This window comes from Pteropus vampyrus, unplaced genomic scaffold (assembly GCF_000151845.1).
Source record: "Pteropus vampyrus isolate Shadow unplaced genomic scaffold, Pvam_2.0 Scaffold74, whole genome shotgun sequence".
Classification (NCBI taxonomy): Eukaryota; Metazoa; Chordata; class Mammalia; order Chiroptera; family Pteropodidae; genus Pteropus; species Pteropus vampyrus.
In genome coordinates, this window is record NW_011888855.1 from 234,410 (window position 1) to 258,281 (window position 23,872).

The window sequence follows — 23,872 nt, forward strand, 5'->3', positions numbered from 1 at the left end:
TGTGTACCACATTTTCTTCATCCATTATTGGACACAGGTTGTTTCCATATCTTGGCTATTGTCGATAATGCTGCAGTGAACATGGTCTTTTCAAGTTAGTGTTTTTGTTTTCTTCGGATAAATACCCAGAAGAGGAGTTGCTGGGTCATATGGTATTTCTATTTTTAATTTTTCGAAGAACCTCCATACTGTTTTTCATAGTGGCTGCACCTATTTTCATTCCCACCAGCAGTGCACCAGAGTTTCCTTTTCTCCACACCTTCGCCAACACTTGTTGTGTTTTTCATAATAGCCACACTAACCAAGTGTGAGGTGATATCTTGCTGTGGTTTTGATTTTCACTTCCCTGATCGTCAGTGATGCTGAGTATCTTTTCATATGTATGCTTGTCCTCGGAAAAATGTCTATTCACATTTTCCCAGTTTTTGATGGGATTTTTTTTTTTTTTTTTTTTTTAGCTATTGAGTTGTATGAGATTTTAAAATACATTTTGGGTATTAACCCTTTATCAGATTATTTGCAAATATTTTCTCCCATTCAGTAAGTTGCCTTCTCATTTTGTTGATGACTTCCCTTGCTATGGCAGAAGCTTTTTAGTTTGATGTGGTCCCACTTATTATTTTTGCTTTTGTTGCTTTTGATTTTGGTGTCAGATCCCTGCCAAGACCAATGTCAAGGAGCTTACTGCAAATGTTCCTGGGTGTTTTATGGTTTCAGGTCTTACATTCAAATCTTTAATTCATTTTGAAAAGCTTGGGTTTTATGAGGCATTTTTAAACGTGCAGTTAAATAGATTATTTCCAGTAACCAGTCAACGTTTTCTGCTGCCACTTATTTTTTTGAGTGTTCTTTTTCATTTATTCATTTATCAAAATTTTTATAGTAAATGAATGAAATTGACACCTATTAGTTGACAGTAGCAAACTACCTTTTGAAGTTTTTACTAATAAAATTGAAAACTATTCATCTTGAGTAATCTTGAAGGACTACATGCTAGAGAAATTGGAAATGACCGAGTCACAAAATTGTGGCTGAATGGTGACAAACTCAACGTTTCTTAGATTGTAGCAGTGTGCTTTTCTGATAATATATACCTCATTGAGTCAAAAACTGTATTTGGTTCTTTTTCACAGTTCTGTGAAATGGCTTGGGATGAAATGGAAAGTGATGGTTAATAGAAAGTTACATTGCTTAGATTCCATTTATTTGCATTTTTCTTTACTCCAGTAGTTGATAAATAGTTTCAACCATCCAAATGGTTAAAATGGTATGGTCATTTGAAAACATTCTAAGGTAGGCAGATGCAAGTATTTAAAGCTTATCTTGACATCCTGGAATGAAGAAATTATCAGGTGGCATGGGTTTTTAACTACTTTCCAGTTTGAAATTTTCGATTCCCACAAAATTTGGTACAAGTGAAATATTTCAAACACCAGCACTTCTTAATAAGCTATATTTTCAAATATGGTCAGAAGAATTCATTATGAATCATAATAGTGTCAGTAATTACTGGCCGAGTAGACTGCATGTTTGCAAATAGGTAATAGAAACAAATTTTAATTCTTCGAAGAGTTGATCAATGTTTTTATGAAGTAGCTATCTCCAGCTAAATCCTAATGCTAAGTTTTTTTGGTTCACTGGTTTTTATTTTGTTATATATATTTTTAGATGGAACATTAAGTTCAAAAGCCAGGTTAATTTTACAACTCAGTCAATCCAGCCTTTTGAAATATTAAAAGAGAGGTGATCTTAGTGTGAATATGCTTAATTCGAGTCACTTAGGAAAATTGGCTACTAGAAGAATGAACCTCTAAATACAGATAGCCCAGCTTCAAAAATTAAAAACATTTTTCAAATTTTGTTTCATCTGTTCCTCATTTTCCTATTATATTCAAATGCAAATGCCAGATATTATATCATTTCACCCATATTTCTGTATATCTTTTAACATGAGTTTTTTAAAATATAAAATCATAATGCCATTATCATACCCAACAATAATTTTCTTATCCGATACCGAGTCTATAAAGTTTCATGATTGTCTAAAGAAGAAAATGTCACTTCATAGTTGCTTTTGTTTGAATCATGACCCAGTCAGGATCCATACATTGCTATGTCTCAGGTCTCTTAATCATTCAATGCATCTTTTTTTCCACCATTCTATTTCTTTGCTGATGAAACTGGGTCATTTATCTTTAGAGAATTTCCCACATTCAGTATTTCATCAGAGCGGTGGTATCTGTTTCTTTAGTCCCCATTTATCATGTAAACTAATCAATAATGAGGGAAAGTATTTTATAGAATTTCTTCTAAAAATAAAAATGTTGAAATACATTCTTCTACTTTTGCAACTCTTAATGAAATAATGGATCCAGGCACCAGTCATCAGTGAACAGTAAAGCCATTGGGCGAAAAATTAATGGAAGACTTTATAATGGAGGAGTGAGGCTGATAATCTCAGACCTCAGTATTCGATGTGAACCTCAAGATTGACAGCCAGCCGATGTGCCTGTCATTGTCACATAATGTAGGAAATACACCACCTTGGAGGTATTGTCTTTAAAAAAATTGAACCTGAATTTAATTTAGGTTTAAATCGTAATGTAAAGAAGCATCCAGCCCTTTTTTGTGCATCTCTTAACCTATCAGTTAATTCCCTGATAGTCATGCATTTAAAGAGCTCAGGCTTACTGGTGTGGTTCCAACTCTAGTCCCAGGTCTTTGTGTTTGGAGGAGTAAATTACTTTACTTTCTTCAAATTACTTAGGGGTAATTTCTGTTACAGTGATTAAAATCAAGCAGATTACCTGGTGTTCAGTAGTCCCACTAGTAAATAGTAGCTACTTTGCTTTCTAAAATGCTTTAACCCAGAAGACTTATTATTTTCCCAATAATGTTAATTGTTCCTCTTTATGGCACAAGGAATTACTAAACTATCAAGAATTTTATTTTTGACCCCCAACATTGTTTTTTTTATGACATTTCACTGAAACTGGAAGGGGGAATCGAATTTTTAGAGAAATTGATTTTTTACCAATCAATATCTCCTGTTCAGATACATTTTCTTATATTCACTCCTGTTTTGGTTTTGGTTTGGTTTTAACTTACAATTCTGGGGAAATATCTGCATAATTAAAAGACTGAGACATTTAATTACGAATACTTGAAACCACCCTGAACATCCTTTGAGGCAGGCACCTCATAGGCCTAGTTCTTTCAGATAACTGCTAACAGTTACATGTAATGAGATGAATTAAAGATTAATGGTAGATTTGTGGGAGTTCCTAGTGACTTGAAATGTTTTCCATTATAAATATAAATGAAAGTTGAGTTTTTAACTTAGAGCTGGTACTTTTAAAAGCTGCTGGATTTACTCTTAACTAAAGGCAACATGGGCAGGTAGAGTTTTGAGAATGAATGAAAACAACAGGTCTAAATGGTATTTAGAGTATGTCGTTGATCGAGGAGTTTAAAAGATTTTGCTGTTTTTTATATTTTTCAAATCAGAAACATTTAAACTATTTTGTGTGTCCTCACAAAAGTCACACAGGTGAGAATAATGTGGTTTGTGTGAAGTTGGATTCAGACCTGGGACTGCCCCATTGAGTTGGACAAGTTATTCTCTGTAGTCTCATCTATCTGTAGGTTGGTATACTAACACCTACCTTCTGAAGAGGTGTGAGGACTGGATGAAATAATTTACATGAAGTGCTAGTGTATAGTAGCTATTATTTTCACTTTCTTAATTTATTCCCTATATTCTTGATTTATACAATATTCTACAGTCTGCAAATCATATTCCTATACTTTGGTTTTAGTCATCTAGAAACCATATGAAATGAGCATGAATAGATATAGTCTCATTTTAATATTAGCATAGTACATCTTTTCTCACCCTTTAAATTTTGTCTATATTTAAAGTTTTATGTAGGAAATAAATATAGTTGGGTCTTGCTTTTTATCTTATCTGACAAACTTTGCCTTTGGATTGTGTGTTTAGATCATTTATATTTAATGTGATTGTTGATATGGTTGAATTTAGATTTACTATCTATTTTTTGTTTGTACCTTTTATTCTTCCCATTTTCCTCTTTTTTTTTTTTTGCCTTATTTTGGATTGAGTATTTTTTCACAATTATACTTTATATCTTTTGGTGGTTTATTAGCTATAACTGTGTGTGTGTGTGTGTGTGTGTGTGTGTGTGTGTGTGTGTAGCAGTTGCTTTAGAATCTGTAGTACCCATTTTTTGTCACTGTGTGCCATTAAGATATATTTTACTTCTTTACATATAGTGAAAGACTCTTATAATAGTATACTACCATTTTCTCCCCTCCTGGGCCTTATACTATTATCATACATTTTTACTCAACCAGATGTTAAAACCCCACCATACATTGTTATTTTTACTTTAAACCATCAGTTATCTTTTAAAAAGTTTTAACTAATTCTCATATTTACTAGCATAGTTACCATTTCCAGTTCTCTTCAATCTCTTATATAAATCCACATTTCCCATCTGGTTTGTTTTTTTCTGCTTGAATTATAGTTGACCCTTGAACAATGTGGGGGTTAGGGGTGCCGACTGCCTGCACAGCAGAAAATATCCATGTAACTTAAGTCAGCCCTTCACATACACAGAATCCCAACCATGGAGTTGACCCCTGAACAACATGGGTTTGAACTGTGCAGATCAATTGAAAAAAAGAGCATGTAAGTGGACCTCTGCAGTTCAAGGTCAAGTGTACTTCCATTAACATTCCTTTTTATTGTAGTCTGCCAGAGATGAATTCTCTCATCTTTTGTACGTTTGAGAGTACTTACTTAGCCTTTGTTTTTGAAAGATGTTTTGACTGTGTATAGAATTCTAGATTGCTTACTTTCTGGGTTGCATTTTTCCCAACAAAAAGTCTGCTGTTATGTTTGTTCCTCTACACATGTCTTTTTCTCCCATTGCTTTTTTAAGTTTTTTTCTTTACCAGTCCTTTTAAGCAGTTAGATTATGATGTCCCTTGTGTGATTGTCTTCATGTTTCTTATGCTTGGGTTTCCCTTCGGACTCCAGTTACTCATGTGAAATTATCCCACTGCTCATCGATATTCTGTTCCTTTGTTTCAATTGTTTTCTATTTGTTTCATTTGGATAGTTTCTGTTGCTAGATTTTTAAATTCATTAATCTGCTGCAGTGTGTAATCTGCCTTTAAACCCATCCAGTGTATTTTTTTATCTCAAAGACTCATTTTTCAATATCCAGAATTTTGTTTTAGGTCTTTTAAAAAATTTCTGTCTCTACATAACATGTTTAATCTTTCCTCTTAGTTCCATGAACATATGAAATACAATGATAATTTAATATCCTTGTCTGTTTTTCATCTCTTGTTTCTGGATTGCTTTTTCCTATATTATGGGTCATATATTTTTTGCTGCTTTAAATGTCTGGTAATTCTACCTTGTGTTTTACCTTGTGGGATACTGGGTATTTTTATATCCCTATGTACTTGAGCTTTATTATGGGGCGTGATTAAATTACTTGAATCGGTTTGCTCTTTTCAGATTTTGATTTTAAGCTTGTTGGACAGGACCAGAGCTGCATTTAGTCTAGGGCTGGTTCTTCCCTACTCCTTAGGGAAAGGCTTTTGAGTACTGTGCTCTATGTCCTCTGAATCACTACATTTTCCATGCTGGCTGGTCGGAAGAACTATCCCAGGCCTTAGGTGCTTTTATCGCATATGTGATGACTTCAGGTGAAGCATTCTCTCTACAGTTCTCTCCACTCCTCTCCCCTGTAATTCTGACTGCCTTGGCGTCCCTGGACTTGTGGCTTTTTTCACCTCAGGGCGAGGAGGCTGTGCCTGGGTCCCCCTCCCTGCACTGTGGCCTGGAGAAACCTCTCCAGAGAGTAAGCTGGGGAATCCTTGGACTCACTTCATATTTTGCATTTCCCAAGGATCACTGCTTTTCATCGCCTAATGTCCAATGTCTCGTAAACTACCATTTCGCACAGTTTGTCTGGTGTTCTAGTTGTTTCAGGTAGAGTAAATCTAGTTCCTGTCAGTAGCTCCGTTTTACAAACTAGGAAACTGGGAGACTGAAATAGCAAGTAGCTGTGAGCTTCTGGTGGAGCCAGGACTGGAATGAAGGCATTATGCGTCAAGACTTCATGCGTTTCCCACTGTATCACACTGCCTTTTCTATGTAACAATTTTCTCAGTTAATTGGAGCCTATTTCCTTTAAGCCTTATAGCTTAATTTAGACCATTTTTGCTAGAAATAAAAAAAAAAAAATGATTAAGTACTCCTGCCTTCTTAAACAGAGCATTTCGAGCATATACCTTTACATTAACATTAGTTATTTTTTTGCAGTGGTTGTCAACCCTATTTGACCCAAACAATCCCTTTATAAAATATTTCTTAATGTACTTTTTATCCTGAAGAGTCTGAGCCCTTGTCAACCATCAGATGGGGCTCTGCACACTGCTGTTCACAGTGACAGTGGAGCAGGGAGTGTCACAAGGTTTTTTGCATAGTTCTTCCTGCCCCCGCTGTAAAAAGCAGCCTTACCTACTGATCGGGGTCACTTATCCCTGCCAGGATGGTGACTCTTTGACTTTAGATCCCTGGACACAGAATTCAAACTGCCCTGGGTGGAAGCCATAGTGTGTAGTTGACTGGACCCTTGCTGTGTGCCCTGGCAAGCGTGTAACCCCTGTGAGAACTAGGACCTCCAACTCTGCTCACAGTTGGGACAGTAAGCACGAAGTCCCTCAGTGGGTCATGGAGAGTGATAATAAATTGGATTGCTCTTCTACCACTTTGTTGCTGGACCCATATGTTACTGGGAACAGCATCATACAGAGGTCTCTGGTTTAATGCATATACCGCATCCTGACAGATGGCACTGCAGCCATTTAGAGTATAGCCAGCCTCTGAGTACTTGGTGCTTTACCTGTGCCTTCAAAAGGCATTTTTGGTATTCTGTGAGGCTGGCTGCTTCTGGCTGCTGCAGGATGTAACAGCTAGCAGATTCCATGGACATGGGCTCACTCCCACAGCTCCTTCGCTGTGAAGTGAGTCCCCTAGCCCATTGCTATGTTGTATGGGATTCTATAACCGTGGATCGGGCAACCTGTAAGGATAGTGGCTCTGCAGACAGAAAGGACAAACCCATGCTCAGAATAAGCTATCCGTCCCTATGAGGGACAAACCACTGGCCTTTTAGGATGAAGAAAGCCCAAAGTAGTTGATTTGCCACCAAATGGCTTGTTGGTCACCCTGATTAGTGCTGTTGCTGACAGGCGAGCCATTCAGAGGCAGCAGTCACTAGATGGGTATTGGTAAGTGCTACGAGTGTGATAGGTGATGTGGGTTTCTCCCCCATTTCAGATCAGTCCTCTATCCCCCCAACCCCTCAACCCCTCACTCTGCTCTCAGCTGGGTTTGGTCAGTGCAAAGCCCCAGGAGATCAGAGAGCCAAGATTTTAAAGAGGTGGTGTCCCTCAGCCAAAGGCCACACCTCTAAGTCTGTGGAGCAGACTTAGAGCTCTGAGCAGTCACAGGGTTCCCACGACACTTTCCTCCCCTCATTCCTTCAGCTAGGCATGGCGATGGCTTCCCACTGTTGATACCCCAGGGTGCTTCGTCAGCACCTTCTACTAGTTTCTCTTAACCTGCCCCTTTGTGAAGAGTCTCTACATTCAGACTGTCTTGAATCTGAGGATGTCGTCTGTTCCTTCCAGGACTCCAGGTGACACAAGACTGGATTTTCTTCCTTGCCTTTTAAAATCAGTTGTAGATAGCAAACATTTTCATCTTTCTTCAATTCATTCGACAAATATTTATCGAGCACCTGCTGTGTGCCAGTTACTCTTGTGTTCTTTGAGAAAACAGTGGTGAATAAGACAAAGGGGATACAGTTAACAAACAAGTAACTTCAAATAGTGATAAATGTCCTGATCTCCTGAGTAATCCTGAAGGGGACTCGGGTGTAGCCACATTAGATTGGACAGTCTGGGAAGGTCTTTTGCAGGCGGTGAGATTTGAGGACCTGGGGACTTTGAACTGAGGATAAGAAGCTTGTTCAAAGATCTGAGAGCAGAGTATTCCAGATAGTGAAGTAGTAGGCAAGAGCAAAGGCTAATGAGCTTGGCTTATTTGTTATACAGAAGCTTCTGGAACATAGTGAGCGTAGTGCAGTAACATTAACAAAAATAAGTGATGGGTGATTTACCTCTAGTAAGAATGGAGTGCTAACTTGCACAATGGCGTTGGCCTTTTTTCAGAGTAGACAGTCCAGTTTCTCTTACAACTATTTTTCAGATTGTTAGGTATACACTAGATTATAATACGGGCACCAAGACCTATCTCTATAACCACCTAAACGTAACCCTAATTTACCTAAAGTCACAGCTACAAAGTTGTATAGGCGAGATGCCAACCATGTTCCCTCGTATTCTGATCTCAGAGGTAATTTTTTTCTCCCAGTTAAAGGCATAAGAAGGAATGTCAGCTGGAGGGCGTCAACAGTTTTAAGAGAAGTAATCTATCCACACAAATTAATTAAGAATACCCAGAGAGTGAGAGGGAAGATGGATATAACAGGTCTTTTCCTCAAAAACAGTTGTGGAGTTGCTGAGATTACAAAGATCTAAGCTAGCAGTTTATTGTTTTGAGTATTAGAGGAGTTGGTCGGGTTACTTGGGATCCATTGTAGGATATAAATACGCTGTGAGAGAGCAGAGAATCCCACCTGACTTGCAGACTATCTCCTCTTTCTTGAAAACACAATTAGGGCCACTTCCTTCTACTTCAGGATTTCCTACCTTAACCCTGTGCTGTAAATTTTCAGCAAAATCACAAAATAGGTTGAATGTGCGGAGTGGATTATTGTTTTTGGCCAAGTTGTGTTTCCACAGAATTAAGCCATCAGCCCAACAAAAGTTGGAGGAGTTTTCCCCCATCCTTTCCATGTGTGATAGTCTCAATTTTCTCAAATGGGAACCCTCTCTAGGTCAAGAACAAGGACTTACAATTTGTTCCCAGCAGCACGTGTCTGGCAGATAATATATGGAGAGAATTAAGATTCTAAGAGGCATCTTTCTGCGTGACGCAAACAGCCCTAACGGTCTCTAAACGTGAGCGTGCAGAGATCGCTTTTGGCCACCAAGCGGCGCTAAGGCGCCACCTAGGATGGACTCGCTTCGTTTTCCACGGGATTTGAAGTTTTGACCTTTTAAAAAATTGTCAGAAAGGTTAATTCACAAGTTTAGGGGAATGTTCGCCAAGCACGAATGATGTTCCAGCAATGCGCGGGCTACACAAGGCGTCCTGAGTCTCTTGGCGCACCTCAGCCCTCTTGAGATCGCACTGGGAACTTGGGCAGGGGAATCGCAGAGGTGCGCACGGGAATGGGTGCAGCCCGGGGCAACTGAGGGCTGAGGTGCGCGCCGCGCAGGGTCCCCAGGCGTGCGCGGGGGTTCCAGGGAACCAGCTCCCCTCCCGCCCCCGCCCCCTCGCGGCTTGGGGCCGACCAGGCCGCTCCTCCCCTGGGTGGGTCCCGGCTCCTTTTCTGGCAGGGTCTATTTGCATAGAGGAAACTGCCCAAAGTGGCCGTGGTGGAGGAGCTAGCGGCGGCGAAGGGGGCGTGCGCCGCGATCGGCTGCTTCCCGGAGGCCAAGCCCTGCGCGCGGCCGACCTCGTGCCACGGGCTCTCAGCCTGCTCCCCGCGCGTTCGGCCCGCGACCCCAGCTCTGCACCGCCCCCTCAGAGAGCTCACGCGCGAAGAGCGCGCCATGAGCCCGGGCGAGCGCAACGGTGGCGAAGCGCGGAAAGGCCGTCCGGCTGGCGGCGGCGGGGGGCGCCCGGCGACAGCGGCTGGGGCCTGGGCGGTGAGCGCGCTGTGCCTGCTGCTCTCCGTGGGCTCGGCAGCCGCCTGCCTGCTGCTGGGCGCCCAGGCGGCCGCGCTTCAGGGCCGGGTGTCGGCCCTCGAGGAGGAGCGGGAGCTGCTGCGGCGCGAGGGGCCACCGGGCACCCTAGCCGCCTGGGCGGAGCTGCACCTGGAGCGCCTGTTGCGCGAGGTGAGGCGCCGGGCGCCGGGCGGGAGCTGTGCTGCGGAAAGGGAGTGTGTCGGGCTGGGGGGAGTGTCTGTGTGCTGGGCGCCAGGGGCAGTGTGGCCATCTAACTGAGGAGGGATCGCCCGCTGGTTCTGTGCGCTCTAGTCTATCCTGGTGGCCTGCGCGGGGGCGGAGGCTGGGGTGCAGGCTCGGAGAGGGTCTTGCTGTCCCCTCTCCAGCCTCAGGGTCGCGTTCCAATGCAAGCGGCCGTGAGAAAAGCGAGCTAGAAGGGCCGTTTCAGGAAAGAGCAGAGGGAGGGAGAGGGAAGACTACGGACTTTGAAATGACAGACGTGGGACGAGTCACCATGCGGCTGTGCGCTTCCCGCCTGCGCTGGGCGTCCCGCTCCTCATCTGTGCGGGAGTTGTCTGGTGCGTGACTCTCGTCACCGGTAGCAGCTGCTCTTACCAATGGCGATTTACCTGAAGAGGCGAGGAGCCCCTAGCAGGCCGGCGGCCACAGTGGAGGGGAGCCTCTGACAGACCCGAGGGCCAGGGCCTTGGAGGGATCTGGTCAGCCCAGCCTGCTCGCCTTCCGTCCCCAGGAAAGTTCTTTTCAGGGCAGCTCCATCCTGGAGATGCTGTGTTCTGGAGTTGCTGAGGCTGAGCGCGCTCTCCGCGGGCCACCGAGCCCTGGGATGCCCACGTCAGACTAGCAAGGTGAGGGGAGGAAAAAACAGTCGGGGCCAGAAAACCTGGGTTCTGGTTTCAGGCGATGCCACCTGTGCAGTACAGGCACATCCTGAGTTTTCTTGAGCTTCTTGGAAGCATATGAGACTCTGTGACACTTCTGTTCAGGTTGCTTCTGTGTGTTTGCAAAGCAAGAGCCACGTTTGGGACCCCAAAGCCCTCACCCATCATATTCATCAAAACCTCCACCGTTTGGGCAGCAGTACCCCTCCGCATAGAACTGAGAGAGGCTGAACTAGCCAGAGCCTCCAAAACCTGAGCCATCTTCTTCCCCTGGGAAAGGCAGCCTCCCATGATCCCAAGCGCCCTGCCCGACGGGGCATCTTCAGCTGTGGAAAGAAACGCACGCGTGCGCTTCTGGGAGGAGAGGACGGGCGCTGGGATCTTTAGTGATGTATTGCGCCGCGTATTCATCGATTTAATTTGGAATCTTTATGGGGATGGGAGAAGACTGCACCGCACTCGTAGTTCACCGTACCTATATCTCAGTCACTTTAAGCCAGCATTACAGCTCTTCTTGTTTGGTTTTGGGCAGAATTGCTGCTTCATGAAACGATTTCCTATTTTCTCTCTGAAAGCGCCTGCAGACTTCAGAAATCTCTCCGAAGCCCTGCTGGCAACTCGTGGTGATGGTTTCATAATTGCAGTCCATTATCTTTTGGCAAATCCCTGGAGACCAGGGTGTTGAACTGATTTATGGAAGGCCAAGTAAAATTTTTACCTGTTAGTGCTGGAAGTGTGGCTGTTCTTTGGAATAGGAGGCCCCTTTTAGTAAAAATAAACAGCAAGCGGGGATTGAATGAATCAGAAATCCTGGGAGAACCTTTTACAAGGAACTTGCAAATTGTGACCATTCTAATAGGGAGGGGTTCCTGGGAATGCAGCCACCTCTGTTTCTCTGTCTCTCCCTTTCTCCATCTCTCCTTCTCCTTCCTCCTCCCTCTCTCCTCTTCTTTAGAAAAGCAAAAGGAACATTTTGAATCCTGGAATTTCCACTTGAAATTTGCTTTACTATTCAGCAGGCTGGCATTAGCACTGGAGACAGCTCAACACATCCTACTAACTAAACTTGGTATCTGAGGAGCATGCGCTCAGAGTATACTAACTGGCCAGTTTTTCTCTGCCAGTGGAGCATCAGAGATGCCACAGTGCGAATGCAGTTGGGGTTGAGCTTCTGGCTGCTGGAGTGTCCCTGTGAGAAGGCATCTCTCTTCGGGGGCCGGTTTGTTCCTGCCACTAGCCATTCTTCTCGCAAATATCAGTGGATGGGAAATGTTCACAACCTGGCTGGTGACCCTGAGAGTCCCTGGCTGAGATGAAGGGGCTGTGGGAGACGCATATGGGAAACTGATAATTGGCTTTAAATAGATGTGAAGGTACTTTTTTGAACTTTCAGCTGTGAAAGCCAAATGAATATCTAGCAGAAAATATCTTTAGGAAAGACCATTTGTACTTGAACATGTTTTTCAGTACCAATTTGTTTTTGATGAAGCTTCTTTTAAGCTCGTGCTGAAGTAGTTGTGTATCTGTATGTGAGAGGGTGCCTGCAGCTTGTCCTTTTACCGAGAAGCTTGTTTTCAGAGTTTCAGAGGCAGAAACCACATCCAAATTAAAGAAGAGAAATCTCTGCCAACCACACACAATTCTAATGTCAGAAAAAAATAAAAATAAGCCAACAAAAACCACTGTTAATATGGGAGCTACTGTCTTTGTTCCCTTGGGAGCAGAACTGTGAAATGACTTATTTGGGACTGGCTGATGTGCCCGATAACGGAGATTCAGAAGCTGCAATAAAGGAATATTCATGTTGTCATTATTAAAGACCCTTCCCATGGTACAAAAGAAAAGAAATACTTTCAAGAACATAAAAACAAGATTTCTGAGCAAGAGTCATTAACGATAGTATCTTCAGTATGATCTAAAAATATGAATGCAAAACAAGCATCTGATATTGTGCTCTTAAGGTGCTTTAAATACGTTACCTAAGTAACCACCCCCTCCCAGTAATTACATCTATAGTTATAGTGTTACAAAGGCTTAAATTTTAGAGTGTGTGGCTTTTATGCTACAGTAAAAAGTTTAATGCAAGGATTAAAGAAATATTTAGCTGTATTCAGAAGAGACCATTTCCAGCTTACAATGGATTTATTGTTGGCTGTTGGTCTTCCATTGTCCAGACCAGTCAATTTGAAAACAGGAAAAACCTAGAGACTAAGGATAAAATTCAAGCACTTTTCTTTCCTACCATCAACTATATATATTGGTTGTTGCCATACAACCCAGAATCAAATGTAGCTTTTTCTGCCTTTGTGGTAATCTGTCATTTGTCAGGATTGCTCTGTGGTGTACAATTTAATAAAGAGGCCAAGTTTCCAGTCCCGAGGCACAACTAGAGATGAGAAGTAAGTCATAGCTACATTTGTTCTCTTGACACTTCCTGGCTTCCACACCAAAAAGGTTCTTTCCAGTACTTCCTGGAATGCTCTCTTTCTCTCTCTACTCTTATTTTTCTTGTTTTTTTTTGTTTGTTTGTTTTTGTTTTGTTTGTTTGTTTTTTGTGACAGTTTGGGAAAGCTTTATAATAACAGCAGCATGATTAGAACAAATCAGCTGTCGGGGTGTTTCAGGAATATATTTTGGAATTGCTCAATTGGATTTTTATACATTTGCTTTGAAGATGTGTGGCATCACTGCTGAATCAGGGAATCTGCAAACCGAATGCATTTATATCAGTGGGTGGAGAAGGGTAGATGAGGCATGGGGTTTCTGTCCCACCGTTTACTAGCTCTGCCATCTAACCTCTTCAGCTTCCTAAACATCAACTTCCTCTTCGCTGCTATGGTCACCACTACTTGGGTTGTGAGGAGCAAATGAGATAATGTAGAGGAAAGTATTGGCCAAGAAGTGTGCTTTCAATGCAGAGTAACAGAACACCTGAGTGTGGTTGCTTAAACTATACAGTCTTTGAATTACCTTCCATACCCAGAGAAGACTATGAGTCAGTCAGGAGGTCCTGGGTTAGTTCAGTGACTTGACCATGACTGGATGCCAGATCAGTGTCTTTTATTCTCTTGGCCTTTCTTTATGGTCACAAAAGGGCTGCTGCTGCTCCAAGCATGAGTCTTCGCACAAGAGTAGCCAATGTAGAAGGGCAGGAGGCAGGAAAAAGAGTCACCTTCTTGAGAGCTTTCTCTTTCATTTGAGTCAGCGGGGAGACCCCCAGCATCGCTTGGGAGACTTCTCTGATAGGCACCAGCGAGAATCAGGGCTTGTGATCACTGTCATCCTGTCACTAGCAAAGGTTATAGGGTTGCCACAGGTGGCTTTGCCCAATCTTGATTTATCCCCGGAGGCTGAGCACATTACCACTCGAAGAGAATTGTGGCTTTGTGAGGAAGGAATACTAGGAATGTACTGGGGAGCAACGGATGGTGTTAGGCGGGTGCTGTAGGGTGCTGTTACCCCAGAGGAGAACGGAGGCAGTCGTCCACTGACCTGCCACAATCTTTGTAACTATACCCCCTCCCGCTGCAGGGTTTCCCAGGGTCCTGCCCTCCAATTCTGCCTCCAGCCATAGTCAAAGGCAAGGTGGATGTGTTTGGGATTCTCTCTGGCACAATCCCATGCTTCGCAATTTATGGTCTTTAGCCCTTAAGCAGATGCCAGTTCTGATGCCAAAATGACTGGCTGGAGTGGCCTCCTCACTGGGGATGGCACTCCAGCCCTGCTTTCCAACTTGTTCTATATCCCAGCATACACAGGAATGGTAACTCTTGCACATCACAATGCAGTGAAGTGGAAGAGGCTGCTCAGGCTGGAGGCGACTGGCCCAGTTTTAAGGACCAAGGAGACTGGTGCACCTGAAACCATGTATGGTGCCCTGTACCCATTAGGTGTACCCTCCTCCCTGCCATTTCCCAGCCACAGCCCCCCTTGGCTTTCTCAGCAGCCATTTCTCACTGTGGTTCCAAGTCCCCTTCCAGTGTGTTTGCAGTTAGAATCATGGTCCCAGAGCAGGATTTTGTCCCTCCCTGATATCATCTCATTAGATTCAGCCTTTCTGGGTGACTTTGGATCCTTGTACCTTCAAGTAGCAATGTGACAGGCCTCCAATGTGACAGGACTGGCTTAAATTACGAAGGGGATTCATTGGCATGGTGTAACCAAGAAATCCAGGGAAATGTCTGCTCAGGCCCAGCTGAGGGTGCCTAGTTTTGTGTTTCTCTGTGCTGGCTCCATATTTCTCAGGATGCCCTCATTCTCCTGTGAAGTGGCATGGAGGCTGCAGGTTCTCATCTTCAGCGTTAGAGTTTCTCTCTCCCAACAGCCCCTATTCACTCTGACGATCAATATGAATGAGCCGTACTGGTTGGTCACTGAGACCAGCGGAGCAGCCTCTCACCTGCCAGGCTTGAGGGATGTACCTGCGTACACATGCGTGTACCTCACTGGAGCTGAAAGGACCCGGAGCGGAAAATGGTTTCCAATGGACAATTTGGAGTGCTGTTATTAGAAGGAGGAGGAGAGGACATGGGGCTGGTAAACCAAATAGGTGACAATCGGAGGAATAACGAGAGAGGCTTGGGCAACAAACAAGAGCCACGATCTGGAGAAATTCCTTCCCAATAGCTTGAAATCCAGGCAAAGGATTTTTGACCTAATGGGATAGGCAGCAGGTTGTAGGTTCTTGTTCTGTAGGTGTTTATCTATGTTAATAAATTTGGGTTTATCTGTGGCAGTATCAAGATCTGTATTTCTTTCTGAATACAATGCCCTTACAAAATGTGAGCTTAACAAGTTACAGGATAACTTAAAATCTTAAAACTTCCCCACGACAGCCTCATGAGATGGAGAAGGCAGAGGTTATTGTCCCCGTTTTGCAGAGCAAGAAATGTCACTGAGATGGAGGCAGTGAGCTGCTTGGGCACACAGGGCCAGGCCTGGGCTCCCTCGGATTTGCAGGACGCCTTGGAAGCGGGGAGTGAGAAGGACAGGCATGTCCTTTTTCCACTTTGTGTGAGTTCGGTGCCCAGCCTATGGCAGTGTGGACATGCCCCAAGTCAGGGCCACCTGCTTCTGGGCCCACCTTCGTCTGCTCACTTCTATCGGCTTCCCAGGGAGTGTTGTCATGGGGAAAGGCCCCCTTTTCTGGCCTGGTTGGGGAGTCGGTAGGGGCGCCTGAGTCCCAGTGGCTTGGAGCAGGGAGGTGCATGTGGCTTGGGGGTTGCCACAGCCTTTCCTGGAGCTAAGTGTCACGGTAGCTTTGGGGACCTGAGTTTGAAAGAGGGCACACTCTGGACCCAGCGTCAGAAGGCCACCATCTTAGTCTGTTCAGCCTGCTATAACTGGGCAACAAAACAACAAAATATTTATTTCTCACAGTTCTGGAGGCTGGGAAAGTTCAAGTTCAAGATACTGGCAGATTCTGTGTGTGGTGAGAGCTCGCTTCTTGGTTCAAAGATGGCTGTCTTCTCACTGTATCTCCACGCAGCAGAAGGGTCTAGGCAGTTCTGTAAGGTTCCTTTTATAAGGGCACTAATCTCATTCATGAGGGTACCACTCTCATGTTCTAATCGCCTCCAAAAGAGCCCCTCCCCCACTATCACATTGGGGATAAGGTTTCAACATAGAAATTTGTGGGGACACAGACATTCAGTGTACGGCAGCCGCTCTTCGCCTGCTGGCTGTATGGCCCAGGCTGGTCATCCAGCCCCTTGGAGCCTCAGTTCTCTACAGGTGAGGTGAGAGCGCTGCTCAGACTGTCAGGAGGGCTGGACGAATCGCTTATGCAGCAAAGGGTGAGCTCTGAGCACAGTCCCGCTGCCCTTCCCTTACAGGGCCCCACAGGATGTTGTTACGATCCTCCACTTGCAGAGAAGCCCACTGCGTCACCACAGATTTCTACGGGTTTCTCTCCTCTCTCTAACTCTAAGCTCCACCAGGAGGCATAGCTAGCTGTCGGTGAGGGACAGGGTTCTTTCAAACCTGCTCTTCGAAAAGTGGGCATAGACCCTTCTCTCTTTGTCCTTGGATGTGCTCATCAGCTCTCCAGGTGCTGCTGCTGAGATGCGACCACCCCCTTTACCTAGGATGTTAGACCCAGTGTTGGGAAATAGCACACCAGCTCGGTGCCCCCTACCCCTTCCCCCTTAAAGAAAATAACCAAGATGTATATTGATTTAACATGATAAAGTTATTGATAACCCCACCACCCAAAAACGAAGACTATTTAACTTTTGGCATCCTCCCTTCCAATTCTTATTCCTAGACAGATTTACGCCTATCTAATTGTAACCACAGAGTGCATATCATTTATTCCTTGTGTGTATGTATTTCAACCTCACATCAAAAACAGTTTTACGGGTGCTGCACAATCTTTACAGTCATGTTTCATGGCCATGTAGGATCCCATCAGTGGAGTCTGCATCCCTGCAGCATCTAGGCCTTTCCACATTTCTGTTGGCACAGGTGTCATGGGGAAGGGCTCTCACTTCTGTTATTCTTTAGGACGTAGAGTAACTGCTAAAGAGGAACGTCTTTAGGGCTTTGTTTTTTTCTTTTAATTTTGGAACATCCAACTTTGTCCATGTTTCTCCTTCTGTCATATTCCAAAACTGTCACGCCGTTGTGAAGTCATACTTCAAGCTTCATGATGAGCAAAGTGGATTCAATCCATCTTGTGGTCGAAATTTTATTTCAGTTGGATTTGCTGTCGTTAAAGCAAAAAGCAATCAATGATAAAGAAAGGCTTAAAGTAAGATTTGAGAAAACTCTGAAGATGTCAGCTCAGAATTATGCTCCTTTGTTGGTTTGGTGAGAACCCTTTCTTGAGTGGCGTTTCGCAGTGCCAGGCACTGCAGTCTGTCCCCTCTACGACTTCTCATTCTGTGAACAACTGTAACTCAGTTTGGAAAACGTTCTCCAGAGGCCACACACGACCTCCAGCTCCCTCTCCGTTCGATTTTCTCCATGTGCAGGCCTAGGATTAATCTTTAATTGTTGATACAGGCACTGAGAAGACATTCCTTCATCATATCCGGAGACATATTTTAGGACTAAACATGAACCGCTGGGAGAAAAAAATAAGTTTGCAGATGTTGTTTTAAAGGGAGGCACGCCAGTGCCCTCTCGGAGGCTTAGGGGAAATGATGGGGTACCTTCCTCATGGCTTCCCTGGGCTGGAGGGTTTACATGCATGTCCTCATGTTTCCTAATGGCCCAGCCCAGGCCCCCACTCCCCTGTGAGGTGGGCCTTACCCTCCCAGGGAGGGACAGTGACCGGCCCCAGGTGGCAGTGTATGCCTGAATGTGGGTGGCCTGACTCCTTGTCTGAGCCCTTTCCACAGCCTCCTGGAAGACCCCGGGAAGCAATCATTTAGCTTGGGACAGCAGCTTTTCCTGCCAGTGTGGAATAGACATCCCCAGTAGGTGGTGGCCGTGTAGGGTGGCCCGCAAGACTTTAGCTTTTAGGCAGACTGGGTTCACCTCTCAGCTCTTCAATTCCCCAGCTGTGTGACTTTGGGTAAATGGCTAGTTTTTTATTTGTTTGTTTGTTCGTTTGTGTTTTTATTATTATTATTTTATGCCTACAGCACCTGGTCTTCCTAGGTGATCTCCGATCCAAGTACTAACCAGGCCTAACCCTACTTAGCTTCCGAGATCAGACATCGGGCTTGTTCAGGGTGGCATGGCTGTAGACCATGGACCATGGCTCCACTGAGGCATGAAGGCATGAACCCAGGACCTTCTGCGTGTAAAGCAGACGTGCTAACTGCTATACTATGGAACTACGTCCAAAATGGCTAGTTTTCTAAACTTCAGTTTGCCCAGCTGTTAAGTGGAGGTGATTATTCTTGCCTCCTAAGGTTTCTGTGGGGATCAAATGAATTGATTATGTCCTAGTGCTCAGCACATCAGACACATCCTGAAAATGGCTGTTCGTGTTAGATGCTTCCTTTGAGTCCAAAGGAATGCCTATGTCACTTTGCCAATTGGAGAGGGGGTCCTGTGCTTACATGGCTGATCTTGAGACCCTTTTAACACTGTGATTATGCCATCTTATTAAGGCCATGCAAAAGTAAAAAAGGTGTTAACCCAGGTCCTAGCTCTGAGTCGATGATGGAGAAATGTGACTTGGTTGTTGTAGAAAAGAAAAGACTGAATTCATTTCATAACCCCATTTTTTCAGTCTCTCTTTTGAGCAGAAGGAGATTTTCCACTTAAATAAAAAAAATTCACATTTACCACCAAAATAAAAGTCTAATTATTCATGAAAATTATTATATGGGTTTTTCATTGCATAAGGGCTTTAAACACCTAATAAACTTGCTTTAATTAGTAAGTTAGTCTGTTTTTTGACTACGCAGTTTGGCACTAACACCCCAAATATTCAGGATTAACCTGGTGAATTAAAGGCCTCACACACATCTGCTTCAGTTCACATTGATAAATGAGAAAATTTTAATTTTCTGATGTAGCCACAAAAATCAGTGAGAAAAAAAAAGTGCTTTCAAATGAGTAATATCAACTTCTAAAACTGAATTCACTTCCAGCTTTGAGTTGTGAAACAAATTATAGAGGAATTAGAATGTATTCTGGTGTTTCAGAAGACAGTAAATAAAATCTACTCAACTTTGAGCCTCCAAGGAGGGTCATCACACAAAAAAATCAAAGTCTGTCAATTTATTTAACTGTGCCTTTCTGTGTGATGTATGGGCTGTTATAATTGACAGCGTTTTGTTTTCAGACCCTTGTGGTGGTGTAGTCAAATGTAGGACAAGTTCACACGCCAATGGGACTAAAGTGTGTGTGTGAGTGTATATGCATGTGTATGAGTGTACATACATGTCAGCATACATGTGTGAGTGTGTGCAAACCCATGTGCACATACATGTATGGGTATGTCTATGGATGTGTGTGTGTGAATGTGGGTGTGTATATGGGCATGTGCGTGCAGCCACAGGCATGTGTACATGTGCACACACAGGGACTATTGAAGGAGGCAAGACAGGCGAGACCAGCCTGACCACGTCTCGTGACCACAGAAGTTGTCTTACCCATGTCCTCTGGAAAGCTTCTCTAACTGGGCCACACAGCTCATTTCGTGGGCTCTGGGTTTAGAAAACCTGGGTTGGAGTCTGGAGCTGCGTCTAATTAATTGTCTTGGACTAATTAGTTGGCTTTCCCAAGCCTTAACTTCTTCCTCTAGAGAAAGGGTGCTTCACTCTGGTTCTCTGAAGATGAAGTGATGGCCCTTCCCCGGATGCCAGGACAGTGAGTAAGACATCCGTCCTCCTCATTTATGCCTTGCTGATAACTCTAGCAGTCAGTGGCTGCCAGGACTATTAGCACCTGGTGCCACCGGCCTTCTCAGGGACAAGCCCCACCTCTTTCCCACTCCTGTAAGGAGGCTCCCACCTTAGCCTTGTTTCAATGAGCTGAGCTGGAAAGAGGTGCCTCGCCACTCAGCCTGCCATCCTGCTGATGATTTCTTCATGGGTTCTTCTGGTCCCTTTATTTCAGTCCCAATCCCAGGCTCTTCTTGAAATAGTCCCTTCTTTGACTCTCTGAGTCCTGCCACTCCATGCCCCAGGCAGGTCATGTTCTCAGTACTGTCTCCCTCCCTTGGCCCATCGACCCTCAATGCCTCCCATCACCTGTGGGTAGAGAAGGTGATAACCCCTCTCTCCTCCCTGCACCCAAGCCCTCCAGGTCTTCTCTGTCTCCTGTCACTTCATTCTCCGCAGGGAGAAGGCAAGCGAAGGTGGGGTAGGGTGTCCGGGAGACCTCATCTGTATTAGTTTGCTAGGGCTGCCTCCACAAAGTACCACAGTCTGTGTGGGTGAAACAACAGGAATTTCTTTGCTCACAGTTCTGGAGCCTGGAAGTCCGAGGTCAAGGTGTCAGTAGAATTGGTTTACCCTGAAGCCTCTCCCCTTGGCTTGCAGACAGCCGACTTCTCCCTGTGTCCTCACATGGCCATCCCTCTGTGTGTGTCAGTCTCCCAATCACCTCTTCTTAGAAGGACACCAGTCATACTCGGTATCAATAATGGCCTCATTTTAACTTAATCACCTCTCTGAAGGCCCTATCTCCCAATACAGCCACATTCTGAAGGACTGGGAGTTAGGGTGCTAACGTGAATTTAGCAGGGACATGATTCAGCCAACAACACCATCTAATAAGAGTTGGCACATGAGTGGAGACGCCAGACATTCATTGGGGACAGGACCGAGAGAAGAGGGATCAGCAGGAAGCAGGTAGAACTCGGTGTGGGGACTTAAGCAGGCCCGACGTGGTGGCTAGGCCCCTGGAGAAGACTCTAGCCATGGTATGGAGAAGGCCTGGAGGCCATTTACAGGAGCAGTCTGAGGGCTATCCTCAATGAGTCAAAAACTATGATGGAATCATTCATTCCCCTCCCCCACCCAAGGCATCCATGGGATTTCTTCCTGTCAGACCAGTGTGGGGAACCTAGGAAGGCAGGTAGGTTCTGATGGGATGTGAAGTGTGCCTGAAAAATAATGAATGGGAACACAAATTAAGGATTACTGAAGAATTGCAGTAATTAAGGATTACTGAAGAATTCTGTTTACAGAGCGAACCTTTCAAAACACGCTAGTGTATTTCGGGACTGAGTGGGAACCCTTAAGGAAATGTTTGCCAGTGTGGTTTGGGGGAGTCACTTCGTGTGCCAGTGGGAGTCACTGATTAAAGCCACATTCTTTAGAGAAATGTTTCTGAGTTCCTGCCAAATGCATGCGCTGGGCTAGAGGCTCTTACCAATTGTCTTCACCTGACTGCACTGAGGTTTACCTGGCACGGAGGCGGAACCCGAAGCTCAGTGTGGTGAACTGATGCCTTCTAAGCCCAGAATACCAGCTCCACACCCCTGGCCAAGCCTGTGGGAACTGTGGCCTGGGGCATTTTGCAGTTTGGTTTTTTAAGGTTTACTTAGAATACAATGAACCCCACATATTTAAAATGTACAATCTGATATGTTTTGACCTGTGCACACCTGTGAAACCATCTCCACAATCAAGATAGTGAACCATCCATCACCCATAAATGTTTCTTCCTGCCTCCTTGCATTCTCTCCCATCTCTCCCCACCTGCCACCTAGGTGTTACTGATTTCTGTCACAATTGGTTAGTTTCCATTTTGTAGGATTTTTGTATGAATGGAACCACACTCTCTTTTTGGAGGAGGAAGGAGTCTGGTTTTCTTCACTCAATATAATTATTGAGACTTTCTTTGATACTTTTGCATATATCATTAGTTCATTTTTTTCATTACCGAGTATTATTATGTGGATATTCCACAATCTGTTTATCCATTCATCTGTTAATGGATATTTGAGTTGTTTCCAGTTTTTGGCTGTTACAAACAAAGCTCATGAATGTACATGAACATTCATGTACAAGTCTTCATATGGAATATGCTTTCATTTCTCTTGGATATAAAAACCTTGGAATGGAATGGTTGATCACCTGATAGGCATATGATTAACTTTGTAAGAAGTTGCCAAACTGTTGTTCAAAGCCATTGTACTATTTTACATTCCATGAAAGTTCCATTTGTCCAAATAATGTATCTTTTTTCTCTGTCTACTTTTAAGATTTCCTCTTTATCACTCGTTTTGAGCAATTCAATTCATAATATGCCTTGGTGTAGTTTTCTTCATGTTTATTGTGCTTAAGTTTCACTGAGATTCTTAGATCTGTGGGTTTATAGTTTTCATCAAGTTTTGAAATAATTTTTGGCCATTATTTCTTCAAATATATATATTTTTTCTGTTTATTCTACTTTGGGGACTCTAATCACATGTATATAAGGCCACTTGAAATCCCAAGTTCACTGATGTTCCTCTTTTTTTCTTAATTAAAAAAAAATTCTCTGTGTGTTGACTTTGGGTAGCTTCTATTGCTGACTTTCAGTTCACTAATCTTTTCTTCTGCAGTATCTAATCTGCCATTAATCCCCTCTACTCTATTTTTTTTGTTTGTTTTTCTTTCATCTCAGACGTACTAGTTTTCATCTCTAGAGTTTCAGTTTAGGTCGTTTAATATCTTTGATGTTTCTGCTTAACTTTTCGAACATGTGCACTGCAGTTACCACCATTCTTTTAAAGTCTTTGTGCTAATTTTAATATCTATGGCAGTTGTGGGTCAGTTTCAATTAACTGATTTTTCTACTCATTATGGAAACTTTTTTGCTGCTGTTAACTTCTATTGTATGTCAGACATAATGAATTTTACCTCACTGGATACTGGATAGTTTTTTATTCTATCAATATTTGTTGTATCACAGTTAAGTTACTTGGAAATAGTTTGATCCTTTTGGGTCTCGTTTTTAAGATCCATTAAATGAGAACAGAGCTGTGTTTAGCCTGGAGTCAATTTTAATATAGTCAGATTCATTTGTCTCAGCTTACATTCCATCCTGGGATTCTCCGACATCCTGATTGATTTATTTTTAATTTGTATCCATTAAAGTTTATTCTCGGTGATGTACAGTCCTACAGTTTTTGACAAATGCATAGAGTCACGTATCTGCTACTCCACTCCCTCACATCTCCTACTTCATTCCTTGTACTCTCCCAACCTTTTGCAATCACTGATCCAATTTCTGTCCTTATGGTTTTGTATGGCTTGGCTTTTGATAGTAACTTTTTTTTCCCCTCCTAGATGTGAAAATTGCACGTAAGCAAAAGCTGTCTTTTATTGTGGTTAGAGTTAGTCGATATCAGGCTTCAGTTCCAGCCCTGACACTTACATTGCCTTCTCTAAGTCTCAATTTTATCTATAAATGGCTATAATAATAGTCCCAGCCTCATGGGGGTTCTTGGGAGGACTAGATGAGACAACAGCTGTTGTCACTGTACCTGGCACATAATAAATAATCAATAATCTTGATAATAATACTTTATATCTGCTGTTCTCTTCATCACCATGATCATCATCACCATGGTGGGGTAGAAGAAAAAAGAAAGTTAAAAAAGAGGCCAGGAAGTGCCCCTCTCGGGCTGCTGGTGGCAGTGAGGATGCACGCATGAGTCCTCCCTATGGGGGCGGAAC

At 43.7% G+C, this 23,872-nt stretch overlaps 1 protein-coding gene and 1 pseudogene across 7 annotated transcripts in view; one reads left to right on the forward strand and one right to left on the reverse strand.

Moving 5' to 3' along the window:
* The first annotated feature begins 9,645 nt into the window (after positions 1 to 9,645).
* The window catches only part of COL23A1 (collagen type XXIII alpha 1 chain), a 299,079-nt gene continuing 284,852 nt past the window's right edge, over positions 9,646 to 23,872 (forward strand). For all 7 annotated transcript variants that reach the window (XM_023531838.1, XM_023531840.1, XM_023531841.1 and 4 more), the window contains exon 1: positions 9,646 to 10,071. In XM_023531838.1, the coding sequence (XP_023387606.1) occupies positions 9,787 to 10,071 (285 nt within the window). In that variant the 5' untranslated portion in view covers positions 9,646 to 9,786. The remainder of the gene's footprint in view (positions 10,072 to 23,872) is intronic.
* LOC111741171 lies at positions 18,380 to 18,495 on the reverse strand (annotated as a pseudogene).